This window comes from Saccopteryx leptura, chromosome 4, assembly GCF_036850995.1.
Source record: "Saccopteryx leptura isolate mSacLep1 chromosome 4, mSacLep1_pri_phased_curated, whole genome shotgun sequence".
Lineage (NCBI taxonomy): Eukaryota > Metazoa > Chordata > Mammalia > Chiroptera > Emballonuridae > Saccopteryx > Saccopteryx leptura.
Window position 1 is genome coordinate 116039015 of NC_089506.1, and position 22603 is coordinate 116061617.

The 22603-nt window shown below is 43.3% G+C and overlaps 1 protein-coding gene across 2 annotated transcripts in view; it reads right to left on the minus strand.

The window, feature by feature from the left end:
- The window catches only part of SMAD9 (SMAD family member 9), an 86801-nt gene that overhangs the window by 27212 nt on the left and 36986 nt on the right, over positions 1-22603 (minus strand). For both annotated transcript variants that reach the window (XM_066381069.1, XM_066381068.1), the window contains exon 3: positions 4229-4839. In XM_066381069.1, the coding sequence (XP_066237166.1) occupies positions 4229-4640 (412 nt within the window). In that variant the 5' untranslated portion in view covers positions 4641-4839. The remainder of the gene's footprint in view (positions 1-4228; positions 4840-22603) is intronic.

The following is a 22603-nucleotide window of genomic DNA, read 5'->3' on the forward strand; positions in this document are numbered from 1 at the left end:
ATCAGGCCATTCTCAGCCTACCATTGGCTCTTACACCAGTTTGCAGGACCCCAAGGCCCAACCCCAATTTTCTTACAGGAAGTTCTGGCCCTGACCTGCCTCTGGCTCCGGCGTTTCTGGCAGGATCTGGGTGCCGGGCTCCCCACGAGCCCCCCCTCCTCTTATTCTCAAACCCCAAACCTCTATCTGGGACCTGTGAACATGGCATTTAAAGTTTTAATGGTCCCAACTAGTAGAAACAGGCCAAGGCTGTTTGCCAGGCCCGCATGCAGCAGAAGGTAACACTCCAAACCCAGGCTCTTGTGACAGCCCTGAGGCCTGCACAGCAACAGAGGCAAGGCACAGGAAGTGCCCGGCCCAAGTCCAAGCTGCAAAGAAAATCCCCACCAGGAGCTTGCTTTAAGTGTGGCAAGCAGGGTCACTGGTCCCGGCAGGGCCCCTGCCCATGGCTGCCCACTGAGCCCTGCCCTGACTGCAAGCAGTCTGGTCACTGGCGGAGCGATTGCCCCTTTGGGCAACAGGCTTTTCCTCAGCGCCTCTACGTGGAGGACAACCGCCCGAATGGGAGGCTAATCCAGCCAGGTGGGCGCATCGCTCAAACTCCTAGGACACGACCTGGACTCGGAGAACCCAGGGTATGCTGCAACTAGTGGGTAAGACCTTCTCATTTCTTGTGGACATGGGGGCTACCTTCTCTGTTTTGCCATCACACTCAAGACCTCTAGTTCCCTCACGGTCTCGGTTATGGGAATGGATGGGACCCTTTCTTTTCCCCTATTTACTCCACTCCTAACATGCAGTTTTGCCTCAAGCTTGCCCCCATGCAGGACCACTGTTAGTCAGAACCACTGGGCCCTACCCATCTCCAGCTCACCAAAAGGCTGGACCCTGCAGATCTCCTATTACTCCTCTTTTTCTTTCTTTTTTTTTTTTCTGAAGCTGGAAACGGGGAGAGACAGTCAGACAGACTCCCGCATGCGCCCGACTGGGATCCACCCGGCACGCCCACCAGGGGCTACGCTCTGCCCATCAGGGGGCGATGCTCTGCCCCTCTGGGGCGTCGCTCTGCTGCGACCAGAGCCACTCTAGCGCCTGGGGCAGAGGCCAAGGAGCCATCCCCAGCGCCCGGGCCATCTTTGCTCCAATGGAGCCTTGGCTGCGGGAGGGGAAGAGAGAGACAGAGAGGAAGGAGGAGGGGGTGGAGAAGCAAATGGGCGCTTCTCCTATGTGCCCTGGCTGGGAATCGAACCCGGGTCCCCTGGATGCCAGGCCGACGCTCTACCGCTGAGCCAACCGGCCAGGGCCTCCTCTTTTTCTTTAATCCTTACAGGACGCATCCGCGAAGGTTCTCCAGTCACGGCCAAATAGATGTTCCTCCTAACACCCCTCCAAACCACCACCTTCTGATCTCCCCCTCCCCATGATGCCCCTAATCAGCAGGAAGTAGCCAGACGAATAAGCGGCGCCCCTAATTAACACAAAAGACCGGAATGTAGGGTGGCCGGCAATGGAGGACGGCCATGTGGGGAACTCAGACCCGGGAACATTGGCTAGGTCCAACCACAACCAAATGTGCCAAAAGAAACTTTCCAGAGGTCCTTGGGAGAAGAACGACTGTCCGTCGGCCAGTGAGATTTCACCACGTCATATTAGCTCGCCCACCCTAGAGACCCTTTAAATATTCCTCATGCAGTTTACTCTGTGTGACTTCTCTGCCCCCTGCCCCCCGGACCAGAGCGCATCGTCCGGGAAGCGCGGTACTCGATAAAGCCTTTCATTATTCCACACTTTGTGGCTCTGGTCCCTTCCTTCCTTCTAGGCAGGGTAAAATACCTTACACTCAGTAAGTTAAAAAAAAAAGTATCAGTTTTTGAAGGATCAAAGATTAAAAAAAAATAAAAACCGGTTCTTCAGTACAGATAGCTTGAGAAGCATTGGATGTAGGGCCAGGGGCTGCCACTGTCATGGCCATTCACATGCAGGTTCTCATTGGATTTGGAAAGACAGTAAAGAAACAGTGGAGCCAAAAAATGGTGGGCCATTCCTTTATTAAAGTCTTGCACTGGCCGACGAGCAAACAGGCAAGGAAAACACTTTCCTTTCTCTCATTCAGAGCTCCCAAAGCCCTGACACATTCTCTGGTTCCACAACCAGGAGAATCTTCTCCGGTTTCTCCCAGAGTCAAAGGCCCACCACTCTCAGCGGAGCTCACAAAGCCCCTCAGCTCTGGTTCCCCACCTGCACACCTTCTCTCTCCCTGCCAACATGGCTTCTTCCTCAGCACTCTGCTTTCCCTCCGCTCTCACTCTGCAAACATGGCTTCTTTCTGCCTTTTCTCTTTCTTCCCCCTCTTTTCACTTTCTGGCACAAAAAGCTCTCCTCCAGCAAACATTAGCAAAACAATGGCCCTTCTCTCCCAAAGCAGGAAGGTAATATGCAAGTTCACAGACCACATACACCTGGCACTGCCCAGCCCCCAATGCAAACTATAAGCAAGCAAACATAAAAATATTTTACAAACTTATTTGACAAACACATTGAAATAGGTTACTTTAAGTGGCTGCGTGTGAGTAAAAGGAAAAGCAAAACTGCAGCTTTAATATTCCTACAAGGGGAGGTCAAAGCATGAGCGATTTCAAAGGGAACATAACTTTATAATAATCAGGGAACGAGCAAACCTGTTTAACATTAGCATCTCCATTTTTCTCAAAATATTAACTTTAAATATGGCCAGAAAGCCAAATATAAAATCTTCTTTCTCTATTAAAAAATATCAAGTTAGGAAATTTCAAAACCTTAAAAATTAATACAATCTTTACCCATCTTTTGTTTTGGAAACTCACATGAGGTCTACCTGCCACAGGTAAAAACATTCACGCTACCATTTCTAAAAAGAATCTTACATCATATGAAAAACTAAAATGTCAAATAATCCTCTAAAATTCAGTTTTCGAGTATTCAAAAGGGAAAAGCAGACACATTTTACAAGACACCTTTTACAACTGTTTTACTCAGGAAGCAATAGAATTTCTTAATGAACATTTTTTTTCATTGGGTGTGTTTTGAATGCTTGATATCACTCAAATATTTGAAACAAACAAAAAAAATCATGTTGTTTCTGTAAATATGCACAGAGAACCCAGAGAGAAATAGGCACGTCAGGAAGAAAGCAAAGACCTATTTGATCTGGGAAAAGGCATCAGGTGGGCCAGGAGGACGGGACTTCCTCATCACAGTTTCACACAGGGACACAATCCCAGGACAGTGACCGTGAGAGGCATGCACACCCAGGCAGGTGACTTCCTTGGCGGGGCACCGAGCCCTTCCTGGGACTGCCGCGAGGGTCATGAGCCCTCTAGCAGGTGCCAGGCTGCACTCCCACCACATCCTGCCTACCTGGACAGAACCGCCTGCTATTGGACACGGCTGGTTCTGTGAGCTTGTGTACTAGCCCTTAGGGCTCCTGGATTGAGGCTGATGGCCAGTCAGGGAGAGGAAGCCCTCATAGAAACCTAGAGCCATAGGAGCATGTACTCCAAAGAGAAATGGAGTCAAAATGTTCCAGCCAGCGAGAAGGGGCAAAGGCTAGCACCAGACGTCTCTGGCAGTGGGGAGTGGAACATGTACAAACATACACATCAGGTGTGTGTGAGCTCAGGGCAATACTGCCCCACATTCAAAGCCATATTTAAGAACAACTGCCAACCTCTCCCAACCCCCATCGTGTTTTCAGTGCTAGGATTTCCAGCAATTCTTTCACTGGTTGTTTTCAGACCCAGAAATGAGATACCCCCACTTACCTGAGCCTGGGGAAGGTGACAGTCAAGAACTCTTCTTTAGTTTAGTTCAGTTCAGTTGAGGGAGAGGGGTCAGAAAGGGGGGTGCTTGGCTTTTACTGTTAATCATATCAATGCCATTATTAAGACCTTCAAAGGACCCAAGAACTGGAGGAACAAGATGATAATGACTCCAAAACATATCAAAAGAAAACTACAGTTCTAAATTCACAGAGTTTACATGTCTACTGAAATGAAAATTCTTTCTATATTTTTCTGACTACAAAATTTTGTATTAGTTCCTCAAAATTGAACCTCACCCTCCCTTCCCCACCCCTCCCTCTCTTTTGGTGATTGGGGTGGTCCTTGTCTTGCTTATACCCCATCATTCTCCATCAACTGGGACATACCTCCGTTTAAAATTAAACCATGATGTCATGAAGAAAACTCACCTGGCGTCTCCACCCGGCGGTAGTGGTAGGGGTTAATGCACACCTCTTTCTGCTTGGAGCCAAATGGGAACTCACAGCACTCCAGGGGTTTTAGCTCGTGATGAGACTGGAGGTCAGGCCAACGCCACACTCGGCAATAAATAACATGAGGCAAGCCCTTGCGGTGGGACACCTGCAGCCGACCGTCCAAGGACCGTGGAATCGTCACACATTTGCTGGGTTGCCCGGGGCAGCTGAGCGCCCTCTCCAGCTCATCCATGGCTCCTTTCTTCTTCTTCAGCTTCTTCACTAAGGAGTCCACCGCCTTCTCCGCCCACTTCTCCTCCTCATCTCCTTGCTTCCAGCCAAGCAGTCTCTTCACTGCCGGGCTGGTAAAGGAGAAGAGGGAGCTAATGGGGGTGCTGGGGTGCATAAGAGACAGACTGCAGGCGTCCAGTGCAAACAAGGGGCTGGACGGACAGCCCTTCACTGCCTGCAGGGCTCAGAGGAAGCCAGCAGCAGGGAACTCTCCAGGGACGTCATAGGTCTTCCTTTCCTCCTGGTCGGGACTGTGCTCGGCTCAGGCTGGGAAGCGTGCTGACTCTCCTGAGCTCGAGATGCACTGGCCAGCTCTGGAAAGCAAGGCAAGACTTCAGCTGGCTAACTTAGGATACTTGTCAGTAAAGGTGTAAGTTGAATATAAAAGAGAAAATAGTCTTCAAATGCTTTAGACACAAAAACCGCTCAGTCATCTTAATGCCTCCCTCTCCTTCATTCCCTACATCCAAGTTTTGGTATTTCTGCCTTCAAATTTCTTCCAAATTTCAAAACTTTCCCTCCATTTCCACCAATCTCTGAGGCAGAGCCCATCTCACTCCTCACCGATATTACTGCGACCAACTGTGAAGCATCTTCTCTATTCCAATTCTAGTCCATCCCCCCCAGTACAATTCTTAACAGGTCACTTTCCTATTTAAGAAATGACAGTGGCTCTTTGGTTTCCCAGATACCAACTTTTCTGCCTCTGTCTCTGGCCAGCGGTTCTCAATCTGTGGGTCACAACCCACAGGTTGAGAACTGCTGCCTAGGCCCTCCTAAATCCTTCCTCAACATACTCACGCTTCTTCCTGTCTCATTTAGAGCTTACACAAGTAATCCATCTTGTTGTAGACTACATAAATGGAAAATAAAACAATTAGGGTCACTAATAATTTCATCACTCATAGGCTCTTCCAAACTACTTTATAGGACAGTGATTCTCAAAGTCTGACCCAAGGACCCCTGGAGTCCCAGAGTCCCTTTCATGGGGGGTTGCGAAGTCCTCTCTTTCTCAACTACGTATCTGAGCCATAATATCTCACGTTCCTCAACTCAAACAACCAATCAGAACAGATGGTACCAGAAGGGAACGTGAAAATCCGGTGTCATCCATCAAACCAGGCATTAAAAATATTTGCAAAGATTGAAAACAATAATACTCTTCTCATTGTTTTTTGAAAAATGTTTATCTTATATATTTAGCGTATTTTCTTGAAGTGAGAAACCGGGAGACAGAGAGATAAGACTCCTGGATGTGCCCGACTGAGGTCCACCTGGCAAGCCCACTAGGGGGCAATGCTCTGCCCAGCTGGGGCATTGTTCCATTGCAAGTGGAGCTGTTCTAGCACCTGAAGTGGAGGCCATGGAGCCATCCTCAATGCCCAGGACAACTGTGCTCCAATGGAACCTTGGCTGTGGGAGGGGGAGAGAGAGATAGACAGAAAAAGAAGAGGGGGAAGGGTGTAGAAGCAGATGGGTGCTTCTCCTGTGTGTACTGGCCAGGAATTGAACCTGGGGTATCCACATGCCAGGCTGATGCTGTACCACTGAGCCAACTGGCCAGGGCAAAAAATGATTTCTTTTAAATAAAAATGTTAATGTTACTATCAATATATGATATGTTCATTATCTTTTGACAAATCAATTTTTTTTAGGTGAAAGGAAGGGAAATAGTGAGGCAGAATCCTGCATGTGCCCAGATCGGGATCCACCCAGCAACTGCATCTGAAGTCTGTGCTTGAGTACCGAGCTATTTTTAGTGCCTAAGGTTGATGTGCTCCAACAGAACTATTCTCAGCACCTGGGGCCACACTCAAACCAACTGAGCCACTGGTTGCAAGACGGGAAGAAAGAGAGAAGGGAGAGAGGGTGGAGGGGAGAAGCAGATGGTTGATTCTCCTGCGTGCCCTGACAGTAAATTGAACCTGGGACGTCCATACACTAGACCAGTGGTTCTCAAACTTTATGAAGTTGTAGTGCATTTAAAATCCTACAATTAATTGTAGGTGCACTATATAAAAATTTGAGAAATATGTTATAATAATTAAGTCAAATATTAAAGAAAAAATATAAAGTCCAAGCGTGCTTTTATGGTAATTAAACAAAATAAATACGACAAAATTAAGTTTATAAAAGATATTTTTATGTTACATTTTGAGTTATGCTTTTTAGAATTTGTAAAAAAGAGGGGTTAAAAATTTTTTAAAAAGACAAAAAAATTATCTTTTTATATATATAGATACATTCTTAGTAAGATTTAGTAAATTTGGCAGGTCCCGGAGTGAATGTGTTAAGTTTTTTCATTCTTGTGTTTATGAGAAACATGAGCCTGATGTGTCCTAGTGATTTCTTCAATGTTTGGGCATATATCTGAAAGGCAAACTCTCATTTCTTCTTCAATACCTTGAAGAATTCCTCTCTTTTTACTCTTGTGTCGAGGGTAGAAAATCCTAATTCACATAAATAGGATGTTGAAAATTGTAGTAAAATGTTCAAAGCTTTTTTAGATATTGCCACATATTCTTCTTTTATAGAAATCCAAAAGGCTTCAAGAGACAATTCCTTATGTTTAATCATCAATCCACGATCAGTGGATATAGCTGCCAGTTTTTCTTCTTCTGTTAATGTTAAACCAAAATCACTTGAAGCTTCCACGAATGGGTTTCTAATCCAATCGTATTGTTCAGTGTTAAGTGATGGAAAATAAGAGCCCAATTTTTCTTCTAAACTTATTAAATGTTCAACTATTATTGGAAGTGTTTCATTTATGCAAGTGCTTTTTACCAATGCAAACATTTCCAAATTACCTTCAACAGCTTTTCTTTTCCAAATCTGTAGTTTTCTCTGAAACGCTTTCATTTTGTCAGTGGATTTGAGAATATTTTCTTCTTTCCCTTGCATGCTAGTATTCAAAATATTGAGCTGCTGAAATACATTGGCCAAATACTGTAACCTGGCAATCCAAAATTAGCACCGGAGGTTACAAAATGTAGCTGTTTCATCTCTTCAAAAAATGCAAGAAGTTCTTGTCCTAGCTCATGTACACGGGTAAGTACTTTTTCCCTTGACAACCACCTCATCTCAGTGTGTAAAAGCAGCTGTCTGTGTTGTGAATCCATATTGATACAAAGGTTTTCGAATAAACATGATTTGACAGGTCTTGTTTTAATAGTTTGCCATCTGAACAACTTGATCTAAAATTTCTCTTAATTTTCCTCCCAATGTTTTTGCCATCAAGGACTCCCTATGAAGAAAGCAGTGAGTTACGATAACATTCTCATTTTGTTTTGTTTTTTACAAAAGATGTAAGACCCGTAACACAGCCTACCATGGAAGGGGCACCATCTGTACAAAAGCCTACACATGACTTCCATGTTAGCTGCCATTTATCAAGATAGTTACTCAGAATGTTAAAAACATCTTCACCTTCTGTAGACACTCCTAATTCTTTGCAAAAAAGAAACTGACTTAGTATTTGATCTTCATTAATAAAACGGACGAATGCTAAGAGTTGCGCCGTGTTGGTAATGTCTGTTGACTCATCAACTTGCAATGCAAAATTTGAATACATACATTTTTCTCAATATCAGAAGACATTTCTATAATACGCCTGTGAACTGTATCGTTGGACAGAGGAATCTTGCTTATTTTCATTACTGCTTCATTGCCTAGCATTGCATGCAGGCAAAATAAGTGACTCATCTACAGTATGAGCTTTCATATTTTTTGCTATCAGTTCTGAGACTTGATAAGAAGCAATTTGAGCTTTATCAGAAACAGTTGTTATACTTTTAAGAGAATCTGCCACTTTTGTTTGCTGTTCAGACAACCTCTTGAAAAACCTTAACAGATTTATCTTGTAAATTAGAGAGTATAGTTTTAAAATGTTAACTCAATTCACTAGGAAGCAATGATTCATTTGCCATTTTACATCCACATACTAAACACAGAGGTAAAGGATGATCTTCACTTCCGGTCCAAGTGAAACCAAAGCTTAAATAAGTCTCATTATATTTGCGAGTAGGCCGCGATTTCACTTTCTTACTTGCACTTAACTTTTGCTCACTTCCAGAATCGGATTCTTCAACATCACGCTTCTTTTTGAGAAATATAACCATTTTATTTGGGTGTATTTATCTAAAAATAATATAACGATGTGTTAATAATAAATATAATAATGATGTGTTAACAAAAAGAGCAGTATTTCCATAATGAAATGGTATAATAGAGTAACTATATTTATTTTTATATCTGGGCGCATGTCGCGAACCAGCGCAGCTAGTAATTCCAGGTCCCTAGTGGGAACGGTGTGGAATTAAGAAAATACATGGAATTAAGAAAATATGGGGTCAGGAGGGCCCTGTAATTGCTGCTGGAAGAACAAAACGCACCCAAAAACCACATTTTGCTTTATTTATAGGGCATAGTGAGGCCATTAGCAAATCTTAACTTTACACCAAAGGATAGAAGAAACTTGCCTCCAGCCTTTCCGGGAAACATGGGAGGTAGTGTAAACAATCCAGCACCACAGCTTAACAGCCTTTTGCAATCTAATCAGGCAAATGAGGCAAGGAGTTGGGCAGACTGTCAGCTTAGAGTCAATTCCTCACACCTCTGTCCCCCAAAAATCTAAACTCCAAAAACCCTGTTGGTTTTTTGGTCCCCAACAGGCACATATTTTTCTGGAATACCATAGGGCACACCTGGAAATCAGCTAGGGTGCACCAGTGCATCCTGGCGCACGCTTTGAGAACCACTGCACTAGACTGATGTTCTATCCACTGAGCAACCAACCAGGGTTGGAATCAATATTTTAAAACTCAATTTTCATTCCTAAAATGGTAAAAGTTGATAGAAATAAGCCACACAAGCAAAGGTTCCTTGGAGTTCTTGATAATTCTTAAAAGTGAAAAAGTGTCATTAGACCAAAAAGTTTGAGAACTCTTCTAGAAACTAGACATAGTCACAGACATAAATGCATACACAAAAAGTACTGCTGTCACATCTGTCATTCTGCCTGAAAATCAGTTGACTTCTTTGCCCTCTTATCCAAAAGAGGTGCTCTTCTCTGGTTCCAGCAGCCTGTTTTAAAGTTTCCTGGTGTACAAAGGCACCTCCTCTTCTGTGGCACAGCTGGCTTAGACAAAACCCTCTTCTTCTTCCAGATTTTAGAAACCAGCTACCTTGTTAATGCTTAGAAGTGGCTGTTGGTAACATTTTGGAGCAAGCAGACTCATTTTAGTATTCTGGAATCAATCTAGCTCATCATGCCCAACAACTGCTTATTTAATACTTGTTAAATATAATTTTTCTCTTACTTTCTGAAGGCAAAACTTCCCCATGAGTTCAATTCTATAAAGTTCTTTGAGCAAAAGAGCTATATAAATCTCTGCTGTTGTGATCACCACCACAAATCTCAGGGAGAACAGCACAAATTCATGGCATTTAATAAATGTAAAGCAACACTTACATCACCATAGTCTTTATGCGGACTTTGGCACATTTCACAGAGGTAAACTATGGCAAAAAAGGAGAATGAGGGCTTGATGGTTTTCTTCCTCTGGGCAATTTGATTTAAACCCCGTTTTATTTGGACAGGTTGATTTTGTGGCTAAACAACCATGTGCTAATCAGAGGCGGATTAAGGTCCGTTGAGGCCCTGGGTGCAGAAGAAAATGTTGGGCCCCTTAAAAAAAAGGAGAGCCTGACCAGCTGGTGGCACAGTCAGTGGATAGAGCATCAGACTGGGACACAGAGGACCCAGGTTTGAAACCCTGAGGTTGCTGGCTTGAGCACAGGCTCACTAGCTTGAGCGCAAGGTCACTGGCTTGAAGCCTAAGGTCACTGGCTTGAGACCAAGGTCACTGGCTTGAGCAAGTAGTCACTCACTCTGCTGTAGCCCCCTCGTCAAGGCACATGTATGGCCAGTAGTTGCAGCCATCGTGGCCATTCATATGCAAGTTCACATTGGATTTGAACACAGTCAAGAAACGGTGGAGTCAAAAAATGGTGGGCCATTCCTTTATTAAAGTCTCGCACCGGCCGATGAGCAAACAGGCAAGGAAAACACTTCCCTTTCACTCATTCAGAGCTCCCAAAGCCACTGACGCATTCTCCACTTCCACAACCAGGAGAATCTTCTCTGGTTTCTCCTAGAATCAAAGGCCTCACCGGTCTCAGTGAAGCTCGCAAAGCCCCTCAGCTCTGGTTCCCATCTGCACACCTTCTCTTTCCCTGCCAACATGGCTGCTTCTTCAGCACTCTGCAGTTTCTCTGCTCTTCCTGAAAAACACTGCTTCTTTCTCCTTCTTCCTTCTTTTCAAAACTTTCTGGCACTAAAACCTGTTCTCTAGCAAACATTAGCAAAACAATGGCCCTTCCTGTCACGAACCAGCACGGCTAGTAATTCTAGGTCCTGAGTGGGAATGGCATGGAATTAAGAAAATAGGCTTAAAGAGGAAAAGGATGGGCTTGGGAGGACTTTTTGTACCACAGAAGACAGCTTGCAAAAGGCAAACCTCCACCTCCCCTACCTGCTTTATTTATAAGGCATAGTGAGGCCATTAGCAAATCAAAGAGATCATTAAAACAAAGTCACATTTCCAAGGCATCCAAAGAATTCTACCAGTGCAGAAAACCCCTATCGTACATAATATCTTAAGTTCACAGAACAAAGGATAAAAAGAAATTGCCTCAAGTCTTTCCTGGGACATGGGGGAGAGGACGAGTATAAACAACCCAGCACCATAGCTAACATGGTGTGGAAAAAAATAGCCTTTAGCAACTTCACAGAACAAGTGAGGCGGGCGGCTGGGAAGATTGTCAGCTTACGGCCAGTTCCCCACACCTCAGCCCCCAAACATCTAAACTGCAAAGACCCTATTGGCTTTCGGTCCCCAACATATCCATCCCCCTCTTCTATTATTTAACTTCAATTCGTGTGCTGTGATTTATACTCATCTGATTTCCCATGTTCCGATTTGGAGGCAGACTGGAAAAATATAAAATGAACACAAGATTAATATAGCCAAAGCTAACAGATACCAAAACAAGTGTCTTAATACAATGAAGAGATTAAAGCCTTTTAGATTATCAAGCAAATTCTTAGCTAATACAGCAGGATCTATAACAGAGTCTTTGCAGTTTTGAATGTCCTTAATATGTTAATGTAATTTCACCAAGTCCATGTTGACACCATCACTGCGCCACATTATCCTGACATGCAACCCAACCCCACTTCAGTCTGAGAACTGTCCCAAGGAGCAGGAGTCACACATATTCAGGAAAAGTCCACATGGCACTGGAACTATTGTCACATTTCCATCTCTGCAGCTCAGCATCTAAGTCCCAATGACCACCACTGCTTCTAGCACATTAAGCTTTTGTCTCAAGCTTAATGTCAATACTGGATTTCTGACAATGATTCAGGTAGACTGGAAGGGCCATCTGCAGTATGTATGGAGATGGAACTTCTGTTCTCTTTAACCTGGAGAGATGAAACCAGGGGGCCTTTACCTGGAGTTTAACAGCTGTGAGGTGGTGAAAAGAACCTTGGGATACACTATGCTGGGTGGTAGAGGTAAATCTGTAACAGAAGTGGGCAAAAAGGAGAGAGGGGGGGCTCTGAATTTGGAGAGATTGAACCCTCTCTTGGAGGAGTGAAGGGGCAGCCTACCTTCCAGTGTCCCTTTTTCCCACAGCGAGGGCAAGGCCCTGGTGGGGGCTGAGAAGTCAGGCAGGCTTTAGCCCAATGCCCTTCCTTTCCACTCTTGAAGCTGGGCCCTGATGGAGTCCTATGGGCGTTGGAGCCTTTAAGGGCATATGCCAAGAGCTGGTATTTTGCCTGGTCTCTTTGGGCTCTGTCTGCCTTTTTGTGTTCCTCCTGGTCATTATAGACCTTAAAAGCCATGCTCACGAGATCTCACTGAGGGATTTGAGGGTCCTCCTCTGCCTATATAAACTTTTTCCGTATATCTGGTGCTGACTGGAAAAGACAGAAAGACAGTGTTATCAGCTGGATCAAATGAAGGAGGTTAGGAATTTGCAGGAGAAAGAGGTGTGGAGTGTGCTAAGAGGATTTTTTTTTAAAGTAAGTTTATTTTTTTATTTTTTTCTTTACAGGAACAGAGAGTCAAAGGAAGGGATAGATAGGGACAGACAGGAACGGAGAGAGATGAGAAGCATCAATCATCAGTTTTTCATTGCGACACCTTAGTTGTTCATTGACTGCTTTCTCATATGTGCCTTGACCGCAGGCCTTCAGCAGACCGAGTAATCCCTTGTTTGAGCCAGTGACCTTGGGTCTAAGCTGGTGAGTATTTTTTATTTTGCTCAAGCCAGATGAGCCCGCACTCAAGCCAGATGGCGACCTCGGGGTCTCAAACCTGGGTCCTCGGCATCCCAGTCCAACGCTCCATCCACTGCGCCACCGCCTGGTCAGGCTGTGCTAAGAGGATTTGATAGATGGAACACGTTTGACAGAAAGGGATGACAGCATAGTAAAATAAGCCTTACACAACTGTGAAATGAGTCTTGTGAAGTGAGTCTCTCATCCTGGCTCACGGTGTTTCACCAAATGTCAGGAACCCACCGAGAAGCCTCAGTAGACCTAGGAAACACACACACATATCCTCGGCCCCACAAGAGAACAGGGTCTGGCTCTTGCCAGATTCCTGTGAGCAGGTCCCTCCATCGCACTTCAGGGAAGGCTTTCCTTGTTGGATTCCAGAGTCTGTGGGCCGGTGAATGGCCCTGAACATCAGCATTCAAAAAAATTTTAATGCCTTGACCCTGAGGATTGTAAGGAAATACCTGTCCTCAGGTTAATTCCAAAAGTCTAACAAAATATAGTAAATGCTTTTCTAAGTAACACTCCCATCCCTTCCAAAACATTTCTATTCCATTGATTAACAGGCAATCTAGAGAGCACATAAGGCTGAAAAAATCCAGTGTGACCTTTGTTATCTTCCCATTGTAAAAAAAACTTAGACCTTTGTTAGGGAAACTTACCTTGCCCCAAGCCTCACAGCTCAGTGACTGCTTCATGAGCGAGTCAAGAGAAAAATAACCAACAACTAATGTTGCTTAGCAATAACAGATGCATCAGCTCAACCAAATTAGCAAGTCTATAGGATCCACATTCCATTCTATTTAAATTCAAATGAGTGCACCTTACTTTAAAATTTAAAGTTCCAATTTTAAAGCAAAAAATGTAGGAATGAAACTATTTTATTTTTTCAATATTAGAGCCTGCATTTCCAATTTTGCATGCAAGAACTTAATTAAGGCCTTAAAAACAGACACATTTTAGACAACATTAAACAAAGACTAAACAGAAACAAGAATCAGACAAACCTGAGAGAAACCCAGGACTTCAGAGCACAACTAGATTAAAAAGATGCCTGCTGATCTTAGGGCATTTTTGACAGAGGGACTAAAAATGGATGAGACTAAGTAAAATTTCCCCAAGAAAAAACAACTTGGCAGCTGCTGGGATATTTTCTATAGTCAGATCCAACACGCGTTCCCTGCCTTAATTTCCAGGCAAAGAATAAGAAAGAAACAAAATGATAGTTCAGAGGTTTGTACCTAAAACATTAAAGAAAATCAGAGAATAACAGGAAAAGTTGTAACTTTCCTAACACCTGAGTTTCTATTAATTCTCAAATTCCAATAGCTGCTGCAACTAGCTGTTCAGCAGTTCAGGTTGATTATGCTGAAATTTCTCTACCTCAATTTTAGCTGAGCAGCAAACTAAGTTGATGGGGCCTGGGAAGGATCCACTGTCCATTTCCCCAAATCACCTGCCCTTCGGCAGTATACTTAGATTTACATTCATTCGCCCAATGTTTCTCTCTCCTACAGCATGGGCGGAGGTCTGGAGCTTTAGGAGCTGACTTCCCTTGAAGGGGAGGCTGAGACTAATATCTGAGGGGAGCAGGGCAATTTCTAGCAAAATGTCCTAAACCCCCATGTCCTAAACAAGATCCATGTGGAGAAGTACTTCCCTGGCCTCCCTTCTTTCGTTTGTTCTGCCGTTTATCAAAGTACTGTCCTAGAGGCCTTCCCTGAAGTGCTGTGGCAAAAGCCAGGCCTTACATGTATGAAGGCCCAATATCAATGTATATTCTGATGTAATCCCCTATATCTTGAGCCTAATCTAACGCTTGTTGGAGTGGGAATCTCCAAAGGTCTGAGACAAAGACCCTGGAAGCAACTCGATAAGTGTAAGAAAGAGCAGAGGGTGGCGGAGGTGCACAGGTTAAGGAGCCATAGCCGTGACACCCTCATTATCTCCCGAGTCATCCTCAGACTCCAAGGTCTTCTCAAATTTACAACCCTTTGTTTCTAGCTCACTCTGATCAAACAACAGCTTCTCCTCAAATAAAAACATTATTTATTTATTTTATTTTTTTACAGGGACAGAGAGAGTCAGAGAGAGGGATAGATAGGGACAGACAGACAGGAATGGAGAGAGATGAGAAGCATCAATCATCAGTTTTTCGTTGCGACACCCTAGTTGTTCATTGATTGCTTTCTCATATGTGCCTTGACCGCGGGCCTTCAGCAGACCGAGTAACCCCTTGCTTGAGCCAGTGACCTTGGGTCCAAGCTGGTGAGCTTTACTCAAACCAGATGAGCCTGTGCTCAAGCTGGCGACCTCAGGGTCTCTAACCTGGGTCCTTCCACATCCCAGTCCGATGCTCTATCCACTGTGCCACCGCCTGGTCAGGCAAATAAAAACATTTGTACAAAAAGAAAAAGGTCCCTCACTCGTGACTCTAATTGTCCCATAATTTATTACTCCCAACACTACTTTCCCCCAAAACTCTACTCAAAAATTGTACTTACTGTGAGCACTTGGGGAGTTCGTCACCTGCCCTTAGTTTAGTTTTCCTTTCCTTAGTGGTCCCTGTTCGGGCTCTACTTGCTGCGAACCAGCACGGCTAGTAAGTCCAGGTCCTGAGTGGGAACGGCACGGAATTAAGAAAATAGGCTTAAGGAGAAAAAGGATGGGCTCAGAAGACTTTTTGCAATGCAGAATATAGCTTGCAAAAGGCGAGCCTCCACCCCCTACCTGCTTTATTTATAGGGCAAAGTGAGGCCATTAGCAAATCAAAGAGATCATTAAAACAAAGTCATATTGCCTGACCAGGTGGTGACGCAGTGGAAAAGATGTGGAAAAATGCCCTGGCTGGTTGGCTCAGCGGTAGAGCGTCGGCCTAGCGTGCGGAGGACCCGGGTTCGATTCCCGGCCAGGGCACACAGGAGAAGCGCCCATTTGCTTCTCCACCCCTCCGCCGCGCTTTCCTCTCTGTCTCTCTCTTCCCCTCCCGCAGCCAAGGCTCCATTGGAGCAAAGATGGCCCGGGCGCTGGGGATGGCTCTGTGGCCTCTGCCCCAGGCGCTAGAGTGGCTCTGGTCGCAACATGGCGACGCCCAGGATGGGCAGAGCATCGCCCCCTGGTGGGCAGAGCGTCGCCCCTGGTGGGCGTGCCGGGTGGATCCCGGTCGGGCGCATGCGGGAGTCTGTTTGACTGTCTCTCCCTGTTTCCAGCTTCAGAAAAATGAAAAAAAAAAAAAAAAGTGGAAAAAAATAGTCTTTAGCAACTTCACTGAACAAGTGAGGTGGGGGCTGGGCAGGCCGTCAGCTTAGTGCCAGTCCCCCACACCTCAATCCCCCCAAATTTTAACTGCAAAGACTCTACTGGCTGTCGTTCCCCAATACCTTCCCAAGCAGAAAGATGATTTGCAGTTTTACAGACCACATATACCTGGCATTGCCCAGCCCCCAACGCAAATTATAAACGAGCAAATATAAGATTCTTATTTTACAAACTTATTTGACCAACAGCACATATGAGAAAGCAATGAACAAACAACTAAGGACGCTAAGGAGCTGCAACGAAGAACTGATGCTTCTCATCTCTCTCCCTTCCTGTCTGTCTCTCCCTATTTGTCCCTCTCTCTGTCTCTGTCACAAAAAAAAAGAAAGAAAAAAAGAGACATGGAAAATAAAAATATGTTAACTACATTCTTAAATAAATAAAAAATATTATGTACTATTAATGTTAAAATTGCACATATAAAACCAAACTTGGTGTCATTAGAAAAATGTGTCAAGTTGGGGTTTTGGAAGTCGGGGCCCAGGGTGCGCGCCCAGTGCACCCACCGTTAAACCCGCCTCTACCGTTAAACCTGCCTCTGGAGCTAATGAAGTACAGCTGAGTCACTGTGTTTAAGTTCTGCTTACTTAATCAAGACAGGCTGCCTTAAAACAATGACTGAAGAGGATTAGGAACCTTAAAGAAAATTAACACGAAATAGAAACAATTTGAATTCCAACAGCACTTTGAATTCCGCTTAGTTTTATGTAGGACTTGTTATTAGTAAACTGTGGCATAAATCTGTAGCTTAGATCAGTAGTAGAAAGGCTTTTTATAAAAATGAGCAGAGTTAAACTAAATATAACTTTTAAAATACTTTGGTTCCATGAAACAAGTAATAGTTCTTTAAGTCAGGGTTTGTTGTTCTTTAATTGTGGCTGCCTCTGCGGGGCCTCGGTATGCAGGGGAAGGGCCAAACTGCCCCCCAGCGCTGGCTTCCACCAGCACTGAACCTCGGACCGGTCAGCACAAAGCCCAGGTCACCCCGAGATCCACTCCACCCACCAGCTGCCTCTAAGGCTCAGTCACTGAAAGAGCCTCTGGTGGAAATGGAGTTGCGTGAGGTCGGTTCTCCGTGAGTCACCAGGTAGGGGCGAGTGGTGTTCACCAGACTGATACAGGTTCAAACTTGGTGCCGTGCTGGGTCTGAGGCCACTCACTGGTTCACTATGGTCCACTTAATGCACTCAAAGCACAAAAAGAGTACTATTGTTTTTTCTGCCATCTGAGTTTCACAATAAACCCCAACTGAGTGAGCAAAACAACCTCTCATTCTCAAGTTCTGAAATCAACAGGATCACTTAAGAGGAACACCATGATTTAACTGCACATAATTTCACACTAAAATCCAACTGGCCAGGCCAGATCAAAATTATGAGTGTTATGGACCTTTCTTTTTCTTTTTTTTTTTTAAGTTGTTAGTTCAAATTCATCTTCTGTTAGTAATTTCTCAAGATTCTACATAATCCACCTCTTTGTAAGATTCAATTGGGGATTTTAATCCTGAAGAAAATGAGATTCAAAGGATACTGTCTAAGATGGGTGTGTTGTTGGCGGCTCTGTGGCCATGCCTAAGCACTGGACAGATGGAACCGCTGCACAATCTGTGAGCATGCTTCTTGGTCCGTGTGGCCAAGAAGACCCTGTCCCACCTCCCAGGCTGTGGCTGCAACCAGCCCGGGGATCAGGCAGCACACGTCCCTTCCAGAAGGCACCAGCACACGTCCCTTCCAGAAGGCGCCATCCCGGGGATCAGGCAGCACACGTCCCTTCCGGAAGGCGCCATCCCGGGGGATCAGGCAGCACACGCCCCTTCCAGAAGGCACCAGCCCGGGGGTCAGGCAGCACCAGCCCGGGGGATCAGGCAGCACACGTCCCTTCCAGAAGGCACCAAGAAGATCCTATCCCACCTCCCAGGCTGAGGCTGCAACCAGCCCGGGGATCAGGCAGCACACGTCCCTTCCGGAAGGCACCAGCCCGAGGGTCAGGCAGCACACGTCCCTTCCAGAAGGCACCAGCCTGAGGGTCAGGCAGCACACGTCCCTTCCAGAAGGCACCAGCCCGGGGATCAGGCAGCACACGTCCCTTCCAGAAGGCACCGTTCCAGAAACAGTCACCATGACAGACCACTGTTGTTTCATTATTGCTTTGCTTTTAAAATGTCAATTTCACTAGTTTTCACCCTCCAATCCAGGACCAGCATTAAATATACCTTGGCATCCCCTCTCTAAAAGAGGTTACTAACCAAATTCAGAACCTGAACGTACTTGCCAAAGGAACACTTAATTCCTTTAAAGGAACAGACAATTTCCTTGACTACTTCTACAACACTTTTTGTATACCAGGTATTAATACAATAATAAGTGCTTGTAAAGTATAAGGTCTACCGGAAAGTTCTGTCCGTTTTTGGAATAAAACAAAATACAAATTTTTCTTACCATCAATAAACTTTATTAAATAATATAATTGCCATTATTATTAATGATTTCTTGCCAGCGTGAGGGCCATTTGTATATCCCATTTTTGAAAAATGTTTTATCTTTTGATGCGAAAAATTGAACCAGTGCTTGTTTGATATCTTCTTCATTTTTGAATTTTTTGCCCTTCAAAAAATTTTGTAAGGACAAAAACAAATGATAGTCGGAGGGTGCTAAGTCCGGGGAATATGGTGGATGCAACAGACATGCTTCTGTAGCATTTCTTCCTTGTTGAAATTCGTAAAAATTACAGTGGCGTAAATGAACTTTATCAGTAGCCATGGGTACACTATCGCTTCACACATAAGACTAACGTGAATCAACTTTGTTTTAGTTAATTTGCTATGTCAGTATGTATCCATTAAGTGATAAAAATAGAGAGGCACATATGCGCCAAATAAACATGTGCTTACGTGTCGAAACTTGTGATAAAAACGGACAGAACTTTCCCGTAGACCTTATATAAAAACAGATTCATCTAAAAATAAGTGACTGTTATTATCACTACTGGCATATGTATAGGTCATGTCTTATTACTGCACTGGTTCTTAAAGAGAAAACATGCTTAATATACACATACACACACATACACACATATGTGTTTTATTAATTCAAACTGTCCTCACTTAAACTAGTCTGTTATACCCACATGCTCCACAAGAGTGGCAATTGCAAGTTTATATGATAAGGTATAAATAACTACGAATTAAGTGGCATGCAGGTGGATAAACAAGGAATGTCCTCCTGAGTTCATGTTCTGGGAAAGAGGCTTTTCTAGCTGTATTCAGAGATTAGCTACCAATCTGTGAGAGGACAGTTCCATCCACCAGTCTCCTGGTAAGTGTCCTGCCACAGAGTAGATATCTTCCGCCCACAGTGCCAAAGAAAGATGACAGAGATGCACCTCCTTTATCAGAGGGAGGGGAATGTGGGGGAGGTATGGGAGGAAGAGAGTAAAGAAGGACAAATATATGGTGACAGAAAATGATCTGACTTTGGGTGATGGGTACACAACATAATCAACAGTTCAAATGTTATGGAAATGTTTACCTGAAACTTATGTACTCTTATTGATCAATGTCACCCTGTTAAATTTAATTTTCTAAATAAAATTAAAAGAAAAATTCAACCTATATATTATTATACCAATACCCTTACTTAAAAATATTTTCATTGTGCCATTAAAAATAGATTTGTTAGATCTACTTGGCCAAGTTCATAAAAACTTCTGTTGGACAAATGGGGAAAAAAAATCAGAGCAGAGATAAATGAAACAGAACAGAAAAAGAAAAATCAATAAAACCAAGAATTGGTCCTTTGAAAAAAATTAAGAAAACTGACAAACTTTTAGCCAGATATTTAGATAGGCTAAGAAAAAAAGAGAGAAAACTCAGATGACTCCAATCAGAAGTGAAGGTGGAGACATTACTACCAACTCTACAGAACATGAACTCATGATACCAGTTCCACGTTTATCCAACTGCAGGATGCCAAACTTAGACATCTGTGAGGCACTTATTTATACCTTAAAATACAAACTTACGACTACTAATCACGTGGAACACATAATAAACTAGTTTAAGTGAAGACAATATGAATAAAATAAAATATATGCATCTATGTATCTCTATGTATCTCTGTTAGTGTTAAATCTGGTTTCTCTTTAAGAAACCAGTAGAGTAATAAGATGATATACATAGGCCAATAGTGATAATAACAGTCAACTATCTCCTAGATAGATGTTCCTTCGGATCTAATTATACCTTTTAAAAGCACTTATTGCCACATTAATTGCTGGTGTACAAAAGCGTTCCAAAAGTAGTCAAGGAAACAGTCTGTTCTTTTAAGGTAATTTAGTGTTTCTTTGGCAATTACTACAAGGCTACAGTAGGTAAAACAGTGTGGTACTGGCATAGGACAGGCATATAGACCAATGGAACAAAATAGGGAACCCAGGAATAAACCCTCACATGTATGGTCAAATGATTTTTGACAAAGGTGTCAAGACCATTCAATGGGAAAGACAATGAAATGTCATCAGATGGTGCTAGGACAACTGAATATTCACATGAAAAAGAATGAAGTTGAACCTTTATCTAATTAATACCACATACAAAAATTAACTCAAAATGCATCAAAGCCTTAAATGTAAGGTCTAAAACTAAAAGACTCTTTTATTTTTTCCCTGAAGTGAGAAGCAGGGAGGCAGAGAGACAGACTCCTGCATATGCCCAACTGGGATCTACCCGGCATGCCCACCAGGGAGCGATGCTCTGCCCATCTGGGGCATTGCTCTGTTGCAACTGGAGCCATTCTAGCACCTGAGGTGGAGGCCACAGAGCCATCCTCAGTGCCCAGGCCAACTTTGCTCCAATGGAGCCTTGGCTGTGGGAGGGAAAGAGAGATAGAGAAAAAGGGAAAAGGGTGGAGAAGCAAATGGATACTTCTCCTGTGTGCTCTGGCCGGGAATCAAACCTGGGATTTCCATACTCCGGGCTGACGTTCTACCACTGGGCCAGCCAGCCAGGGCCAAAACTAAAAGACTCTTGAAAGAAAACATAGTTCAAAAGCTTGATAACATTGAATTTGCCAATGATTTCCTGGATGTGACACCAAAGGTACAGGCAACAAGAAAAAGAAAACACACTGGATTTCATGAAATTTAAAAAAATTTATGCATCAAAAGAAACAGAGTAAAAAGGCAATCCACACAATGGGAGAAAATATTTGCAAATCATATGTCTGATAAGGGATAAATATCCAGAATATAGAGAGGCCTCCTAAAACCCAACAACAAAAACAACATCTTACAGTGACAACCCCATTCATCAGGGTTGTTGTTACCTGTTCTACAACTTTAATTACATAGTCAGAACTCAGCAGGCAAAGATAATAGGAATTTAAAACCCACAAAGGGTTGCAACAAAGTAGTCTGTGTTTCCTAGAGCCAATTCTTAATTTAGAACAAATCCGGATGTGCCTTATTATTGGTATTCGTGCTTTGACTGAAATGTCATGCACGCACAAATATGTACCATTACATTACTGATACTGCAACTCTTTCTTTTCTCCCACATTTGTAACTCTTAATGCGTTGATAAACAATCAACATTCTCAAGGATGACAGAAATCAAGGCCAACTGTTCAGCGTGAATGCTTTATCAATTACAAACTGAAGATCCCTAGAGATCTATTTTTACTGAATTGTTTATAAACTGCTGAAAAATACTTTTGCCCTTAAAAACAAATCAAACTTTCTATACCTAAGCAACCTCAGAAAGAATAAGCCAGATCCTGCGCAGCACAAAGCCTCTTGCTGAGTGTCCTTATTCCAAGCATTCTGATCCGTGAAAATCCGAGGTTATCAGAAATATAAATTTGGGAGAGATTATTTGTCTGACAAAATGTATCATATGAAATCTAAAAGTATGACTCAATTTACAAAAATCTGAATCACATACAGCTGTTTTAAAAATAAATATTCAATAAATATTTACCCAGTACTTGATGTTGCACTTGATAGTGAATTGCCAAACTGCAAAGTTTGCTTATGAAGGCATATCTAATTCTTTAGTTAGGGACAATTTAGACTGTTTAGTAGAATTAAGAAATCTCACTTTATATTCCACTTCTAGAATATAATTCTAACTTTCAAAATGTATTCTCATCCTCTTACCTAAATGTTTTTATCAGGTACTAAAGAACACCACTGTTGGCAAACTTAGGGACAAATAAAATTAGTTTGGGAAAAAAAAATTAGTTTGGGGACGCTTTATCACATAAACTCTTTGCCCATTAAAAACAACAAACATCCTTAAAACTTTAAGAATTTTACAACTGGCCCAGCTTTTTTTGTGAGCAATACAGTATTATTTTACTGACGCTATCCATAAACCACTTTTTAAAAATATCCCCAGCATATCCTTCAGAAAACAG